Source organism: Wolffia australiana, chromosome 10 (assembly GCF_029677425.1).
Source record: "Wolffia australiana isolate 7733 chromosome 10, ASM2967742v1".
Classification (NCBI taxonomy): domain Eukaryota; kingdom Viridiplantae; phylum Streptophyta; class Magnoliopsida; order Alismatales; family Araceae; genus Wolffia; species Wolffia australiana.
The window spans coordinates 3,747,261-3,755,457 of record NC_135844.1 but is presented as its reverse complement, the minus strand read 5'-3'; the positions used below and the strand labels follow the sequence as shown (position 1 = coordinate 3,755,457).

General features: G+C 42.0%; 1 protein-coding gene across 1 annotated transcript; it reads right to left on the bottom strand.

Moving 5' to 3' along the window:
• Positions 1 to 2,011: 2,011 nt before the first annotated feature.
• On the bottom strand, positions 2,012 to 6,730 carry LOC144708644 (uncharacterized). The gene is made up of 9 exons (XM_078582056.1): positions 6,252 to 6,730; positions 5,232 to 5,476; positions 4,832 to 4,916; positions 4,569 to 4,754; positions 4,320 to 4,490; positions 4,038 to 4,247; positions 3,310 to 3,481; positions 3,063 to 3,234; positions 2,012 to 2,312 (listed from the first exon to the last, which is right to left on the bottom strand). Exons 1-9 carry the CDS (start codon positions 6,579 to 6,581, stop codon positions 2,201 to 2,203), a joined length of 1,683 nt encoding a protein of 560 aa, XP_078438182.1. The 5' UTR covers positions 6,582 to 6,730; the 3' UTR covers positions 2,012 to 2,200.
• Positions 6,731 to 8,197: the final 1,467 nt, after the last annotated feature.

Below are 8,197 nucleotides of genomic sequence, written 5' to 3'. Positions count from 1 at the left end.
TAGTCAAGAAGCTGTTTAACATATTAACCTGAATGCATAATGTTAAGACCATTAATAGAGGATTAGTAGAGGTTTGAATATTCATATATGATCTGTGGTGGATTCCAGCATTCTGCATCTTATCATTGGGCATGTAGAAAGTGGAAGAGAGGAAATTCCTGCACCCAGGCCAGTAGAGAAAAAACATTGTAATGCATTCTTCCACAATGAAAAAACTATTAGAGACGAGATGACAATACTCTGAGAGAGGAGATGACAAAATGCTCTACAGGTTTTGACCAAATAAAGTTTTTGTGAATTTAGGAAGGGAACCTTTAAGAAGCATAAAGTGGGCACTCAACTACATATCTTAAGAGAGAGGAAGACATAACACACCGAAATATAATAAAAATGATCACTGAAATATGAGCAGCAGAAGCATTGTCAAGCGTCACTAAAGCATAGGCATGCAGAAGACACCTGAATGCAGAATGCATAATTTCTTGGGGGTAAATTCCCACCTCTTTTTCGGAAACCGTCTGGTTGCAGGCACTATTTGCCTCAACTTTTTTTGTTTGTGTTGGTTTGTGAACATTCACACATTCGTGAATGAAGTGAAAATTTTCCCATCCCTATGTCTCAATTTTAATCATGCTAATGTAAGCTTTTCAATTTGATGTTTAGGAATTATCTCACTATGAAGATGATTGACAAATAATCATTAAAATAACTAAATAATTAATTATTTCAGCATATTTCTGAACCATCACTAGCTAGATGCTTAATGCCCTTACTAAAGGGTACTTTGCTATGGATTATAAAAGAGATGAGTCATTAATTCTACTAGAAGTATTTTACAATGACAGAATATCAAATACCAGGAATATACTACATGAGCTCTTTGTCTCACACACATGCTGATATTACTGTGAATATCAACAATCATCCAATGCATGACCTCAGATCATACCCTAAGCTAAAATATGATACAACTGTATCGCATTTCTAGTATCAATATCAAAGAGGCGTAACAAACCTGGTTTATCTAACCGTAGTTTGTCAGCACTAGGGATCAGCACGCGTCAAACATCACGTCACGCGTCACCATGACGGACACGTGACGTATGATGTGACGATTTTAGGGGTCCATGACGGTGATGGATGACGAAGTGGTCGTGACAGGAACGTGACGGTGACGAGGTGCCCAGGATGCATGATGTGACGGAACGGCTATCACAGAAGTCCCTGTTTTTTTTGCCCCGCAAACCGATGCCTCCCATAAATAATTGGAGATATATCCCCCCGTTCAAGTAGGATTTTTATTCAAGTCACCGGTGATGGTCACGCCGTCACAGTGACTGGGACGTGACGGGATGCCCTATAGAGGGGCGGTGACAGGAACGTGACGGTTTTTTTTGCATATGCTGGGACGCGTGACGGGATGGTGACGTGAAGAAAGTTTCATCACGTCAGTGTCTGTCATGTTTCATCATCCGTTCCATCACATCCGGTGTGTCACGACCCGGACGTGGCGTTCCCTTGTCAGCACTTCTTGCTTCCCCAGCAATTCCAATATCCCTTGAATGACCTCACGTTCTGTCCGAGATAAAGACCCCCAAAAGCCATCATCCTCCTTGCACTAGCTGAATGCAGCCTCACCTCTAGAAATCCGTCAACCGCCCCACTTCTGGAATCACTGTCAAAAGCCGCCTGATCCTTTTCCGATGCCCCCTGATATCCTCTTTTTGGACCCTCCTATTTCCTTAATGGGCTTGTCAACCCCCTTTCTTAACGAGCCTTTTATTGCAAAGACGTCACGTGTTGCCACACGTGACGACCTTCTGTACTTCTCAATGACATTGACTTAGGGTCTGCCCTTGCTTGACCCTCATTCAGGCCCGTGCTGACCCTTGCCTCCTTGCTCTTTGTCTCATTTGACGTCTCTTCTTTCGCCATCTCATTCAATGTATAGGCCCATATCAGAATCATACGATGCCCGAAGAACAGGGCGATTGGAATCAAAAGTAAATCCTTGAAGCAAAAGCATGGCCCACTTTTATACATTACAAAAAAAAGATGCCATAGCAACAATTTTACAGGAAAATTAGAGTAAAAGATAGATGCTAGCACAATTGAGAAGAAGAAATATGGAATTTGAGAATTATCCTTAACTTTGCTTTGTAATGATGGATAGTGTTCCAGGCTAAAGTTACAAATCTAATCACTGTGGCTGCTGCTGCTGCTGTTGCTGCTCGTAGATTTGCATGTAAGCTTCCGACAATGCAACCATCTGCGGTAATGTCTCAGTGACATGCAAGTCCTGCATCTCATACCTGCAAAGAACAGGATTAAAGAGGGACTCATAAAATACTAATATTTCTCTAAAAGCTTATAGAGTCCACAGAGAGAGAGAATGTGTGTGCACAGTGACATACAAAATGGAGAGGGAAATATGAGGGAGACTGACATGAAGAGAGGATCTTCTAATTACTAGCAAAAGATAAGTGTGGTGGAGAAGGGAGGAAGGCGAATGTGCATGTCCACACTGCTGATATCTAAAATGTGGAGGTAAAGATGAGGGAGACATGAAGGACAGGGCATATTTGGTTAGCTTACTGTTGGGAGACACATGAAGGGAGAGAAAGAGAGAGGATGGGAGAATGTGCATGTCGACAATGCCAAAATATAAAATGTGGAGGTAATGATGAATAAGAGGCATATTTGATTAGCTGAGGATTGTTGAGAAAGACAGGAAGAGAGAGAAATTTGGGCATGCTCACAGCCGTGATTTTCAAAATGGAAAGGAAAAATGAGAGAGACGAGCAGAGGAAGATATGTCGATGGTAGCTGGAGATTATCGTTAGAAATGAAGAGGGGGAAAGAGAGGGTATGTGCATGCCCACAAGGAAGATTTAGAAATTGAAGAAGGAGAGAGAGTCATATAGTTGGCAAGTAGAAGATCACGAGAGAGTCATGATAAGGGTGAGTATACGAACGGTCACAACTATGATATGAAAATTTTGAGTGGGAAATATGAGGGAACAACAGGTAGAAAGAGAAATAAAGAGAGAGAAAGAGAGCACCATTGTTCTTCAGACTTCCTCTGGACAAAAACCCTGTAAGACCCTTCCCCTGGCTTTCCATCATGAACGACATTTGCGATCAGATCATACTTGGACCGTAGCTTTTCATCATCCTTTGGCGCGGGCAGTGGAATATAATCCTTCAGCTCAAGGTTCTTTACAGGAAAGTTCACTGGTAGAGATAGAAAGAGAAAGGTACTTAAAGATTGAAACTTAGTCAGATAAAATTTAAAGTATGCATGCTTACCAAGGGTGGGGTTTTTCTCAATAAAGAAATTGTTCTTGGTGAATCGCCGCATGTGGAGTATCAAGTATTTGGGGAGCCTGATCACCCTATAGCGCATCCGAGCAAGGCTTGGCCTCACCACCTCCGTGACAGTCTCTCCATCAAATTTCTTCAGAATGTTGAATAATGGAACCTTGACAGGAAAATAATTAGTCCAAGACCTTAAATGTTAAACTAAAACTCTACCCCACCATATTATATTTTTTTATCTAAGAGGAAGTAAAATTTTCTAGAGAGAAAAAGAACCCCCACAGCACACATGCCTCGGGATTGGTAATTTACTACATCAGCTAGAACATAGTGGAAGACCGACTCATAGAATCTATGATGCGGCATTATTGAGGCGAACAATGAATAATAAGAAATAAAACAAATACTATTCAAAGATACTTCAGGGTGATGAAGAGTAAATTAGATATGTAAGAAAAGCTGATTTCATCTCATATTATGTACCAGATAGCTAATGATGAATCCCGGATGACAGTTACTAGCAGACAATGACAATCCCCATTGTCTAGAACGTCTGAATCATAAGATGACACATTTGCCATCGCCTTGTTGTCATCTAGACATAGTCTCATCATTCAATTTGCACCAAAAACGATGCGAATGACAGCTTTTTAATCATCAACCAACTTAAAGCCCAGGGGCAATTCAAGACAAACAAAGAAACTACCACGCACACACACCTGTGGGATGATGTTCTTCTCCATGGCATCTTTGAAAAGGGGAGGTGGAGGAAGATCAAGACCGAGCATCAAGAATGGCATTCGGCAAGTTTCTCTCTCTAGATTAACAGTGCCACCCTCGGCGGCATCAGCCGAAGCCTGCTCCTCACCCTTCACCTTCTTTTCCACTAAGGTTTTCCGATGTGTCTCCTTCACAACTTCCAACTCCCCCTGCACACACATACCAATTATAAACAGATTTCAGAGGCCAGAGTCAAGGGAGAAAGTCCGAGAAGGAAGAACCTGAAAGCAGTCATGAATGATGTTGCAATTTTTTCTCTTCAAGCTTTTGAGATCAGCATGGAGCGTATTAAGCAGCCATGACATGAACTCAACCGGATCAGACTGGACGCCGATCCGGAAGCGCTTCTTACTTGCTTTCATCACAGCTTGCAAGAACTCGTGAGGGCTGACCTGAGAAATATAAACGTATTTCACGAATTGCAGAGATATGTGCGGGTTTTTCTAGAAATAAAGTGAACTGCAACAGACCTGGCCTTTGAAATTTCTGGCGTGCCAAATCTTACGTGTAAGTTCTCCAAATCTATGAAGAAGAGGAGATTTAGAGGGAAGATAATTTTCCGGGATCAAAAAGAAGTTCCTCAATGGAGTCACTCTCATCAATGACTGAATTGTAACGTTTACAAAATCTGTCTCCTTTATGTTGTTTAATCCCAGCTGAAATGAAAATATGAAGATAGTTAAGTTATAAGCTTTTCTTAATCCACAAAAATTATGAATTCTTGGACAGTTACCATTCCTGGGAGATAGTTCGACCCGTCAAGCGCTCTTGACCATTGTTTATTCTCATCCAGATGAAAGACTTGTTCTTTCCGAAACCTGTGGATGTTAGAAAGATGGTCAGATGCGCTCTCCAAAAACTTTAAAATAGAAAGAATCAGATTCAGGTAGATAGATGGGTGATGTAGGTTCGGGGTTTAGGGTTTAGTCACAGTTTTAAGAAGAAGACCATCGGGTATGAATTGTTAAATGGAACATGATTCTTAAGAGTATGATGCAGTTTCAGACGAAAATGATAAGCTACGTAGCTTCTTTTTATTTATTTCTTAGAGCGACAGAAATCCGAATTATCAATTAAATAGATTGCCAAAAGTGAAGTAAAAAATATGAATGTAGGAAGATAAGATCAGGTACCTGGGGTTAAGAACATGACGTATGTCATCTAATGACGGATCGATGATTTCATATCCATCGGGAAGGCAATAAACTCTTTCTGTTTGCAAATTGATGAACACGTGATGGCCTGCTTCAAGACTGTGTGTATACGCATGAGAGTTTCGGCCTCTTCCTTGATAGTATTTCCCACAAACAAGGCACGCGTAGACATTTAAATTTGATAGAGATACAGAGCAAAATTTCTCAAAGTCAAAATCAAGAACCTGCAGGAGAATGTAGTATTTTAAAACACTATAAAAATTGAGATCCAAGGGAATGTGGCGGAATATTAAAAACAGGGAATGAAAAACAAAGGTTAAAAGGGAAAAGGCAAATAAACATCAAATGAACATAGACGAAAGCACAAAACTATGATTTAAATATTTTCATTTCATTCGCAGTATGTTTCTATCAATCAGGCAGATGCAATGAGGAACATATCAAACAAGAAGAGGAATGTTTTGAATAAATTAAAAGCAATAGAGGAATTACAGAGTAGTTCTTTGAATGAAACGAACTACTAAAGTCATAGTTTTACATTATTTAGTTTTTTTAAATGAATAGCTATTTGAAGAATCCTAGTCTTCAGAGCTGGTTTCTCAACAAAATTCAGCATGGACATAAGGTTTTCCAACACATATCACGCTGAAATCGTGCTTCTTGATAGCGACACAAAGAAAATTTTCTAAAAATCAAAATCAAGAACCTGCAGCAGAAAATAGTATTCTACAACAGTAACAATTGAAATATCCGGGGAATTAATTACGAAACTAACATGAAAATACGGCATAATATCTCAAGTTATGCCTTCATTGAAGCAGTTGCATTAATCAACAGATCTGACTAAAACAGCTATCGTCTTCAATTTTTTTCTCTTTGTTGAGCAGATCTGGCTACTCTAGAGAACTCGGCGAATCCTTCCACGACCAAAATTCACCCTAAATTTCGGTTTTCCGGCACGAAATCGAGCTTAATCAAAGACTTTGATTGACAAATTACCTGGCGATTGACGGTGTCGAGGTAGGGGCAATCTCTCCGCACCCCCACCATCCGCAGACTGCGATCACCGCTCAAACCCAACAACCTACCTTCTTCTTCTTCCTCCTCGCTGTACTCTTCTTCCTCTTCGGGGGCGCGTTTGGACTGCCCATTCGCTCCATTCGCCACGCGGGCAATCCCGTCGGCGTCTTCTTCTTCTTCTTCTTCCTCGTCGTCGTAGGAAGAGAGGCGAAGAAGAGGGTTGCTTTGGTCGTCGAGGGTCGGCGCCCTGGGCTCTTCCGGGCGACTATACTGCGGTCCGTCTTCTAGTCTTCTCTTCTTCGCCGCCATGGCGACCTTGGCAGAGCTCGGAGATGCCTGGAAACCCTAGAATCGCGCGGAGAGAGGAGGAGGAAGGTGACTGCAGCCGGCAAGAAGAAGAAGAAGAGGAGGGAGAAGCGCAAGTGATTTTCTAAGGGGGGGTTTAGTGACGGTATTAGAGAGAAGGAAATTTGAAGAAAAGAGAGAGAGAAGAAAAAAGAAAGAGGAGAGAGAGAGAGAGAGAGAGAGAGAGAGAGAGAGAGAGAGAGAGAGAGAGAGAGAGAGGGGGAGAGAGAGAGATGGAGAAAAAGAGAGGGAGGGAGAAAGAGAGTTAGAGAGCGAGAGAGAGACAGGAGAGAGAGTGAGAAGAGAGGAGGAGAAAGAGGGGGCGACAGAGAGATGGAGAAAAAGAGAGGAAGAGAGAGAGATAGAGAGAGAGGAGAAAGATTGAGAAGAGAGATGAGAAAGAGGGGGGGGAGAGAGATGGAAAAAAAGGCAGAGAGGGAGAGAGAAAGAGAGAGAGAGGAGAAAGAGTGGGAAGAGAGAGGAGAAAGAGGGGGGGGAGAGATGGAGAAAAAGAGAGGAAGAGAGAGATATAGAGAGAGAGAGGAGAAAGATTGAGAAGAGAGATGAGAAAGAGGGGGGGAGAGAGAGAGGGAGAAAAAGAGAGGAAGAGAGAGAGATAGAGAGAGAGAAGAATGATTGAAAAGTGAGATGAGAAAGAGGGGGGAGAGAAAGAGATGAAGAAAATGTGAAAAAAGGAGAAAGAGTGGAAAGAGAGATGAGAACGCGAGGGAGGGAGAGATGAAGAAAAAGAGAGGGAGGGAGAAAGAGAGATAGAGAGATAGAGAGAGAGAAGAAGAGTGGAAAGAGAGATGAGAAAGAGGGATGAAAGAGAGGGAGAAAAAGAGAGAAAAGGAGAAAGAGAGATAGAGGGAGACTAGAAAGAGGAGGGAGAGAGAGATGGAGAAAGAGGGGAGAGAGAGAGAGAGGAGAAAAAGAGAGGGATGGATAAAGAGAGTTAGAGATAGGGAGGAGAAGAAGAGGAGGGAGAAAGAGAGATAGAGAGAGAGGAGAAAGAGTGCAAAGAGAGATGAAAAAGAGGGGGGAGAGAGATGGAGAAAAAGAAAGAAAAGGAGAAAGAGAGAGAGAGAGAGAGGAGAAAGAGTGCAAAGAGAGATGAAAAAGAGGGGGGAGAGAGATGGAGAAAAAGAAAGAAAAGGAGAAAGAGAGATAGAGAGAGAGGAGAAAGAGTGCAAAGAGAGATGAAAAAGAGGGGGGAGAGAGATGGAGAAAAAGAAAGAAAGGAGAAAGAGAGATAGAGATGGAGGAGAAAGAGTGCAAAGAGAGATGAGAAAGAGAGTGGAGAGAGATGGAGAAAAAGAGAGGAAGGGATAAAGAGAGATAGAGAGAGGAGAAAGAATGGAAAGAGAGATGAGAAAGAGAGGGGAGAGAGATGGAGAAAAAGAGAGGGAGGGAGAAAGAGAGATAGAGAGAGAGAGAGAGGAGAATGAGTGGAAAGAGAGATGAGAAAGAGAGGGAGAGAGAGAGATGGAGAAAAAGAGAGAAAAGGAGATAGATAGAGGGAGACTAGGAACAGGAGGGGGAGAGAAAGAGGAGAAAAATAGAGAAAAGAAAAGAGAGAG

Coding starts and splice junctions, on each gene's coding strand:
- LOC144708644 (XM_078582056.1), bottom strand. CDS start 6,581: ATGGCGGCGAAGAAGAGAAGACTAGAAGACGGACCGCAGTATAGTCGC. Junction 4,917..5,231: donor CGTCATGTTCTTAACCCCAG/GTACCTGATCTT, acceptor TAACATCCACAG/GTTTCGGAAAGAACAAGTCT. Junction 3,482..4,037: donor AGAAGAACATCATCCCACAG/GTGTGTGTGCGT, acceptor TTTCCTGTCAAG/GTTCCATTATTCAACATTCT.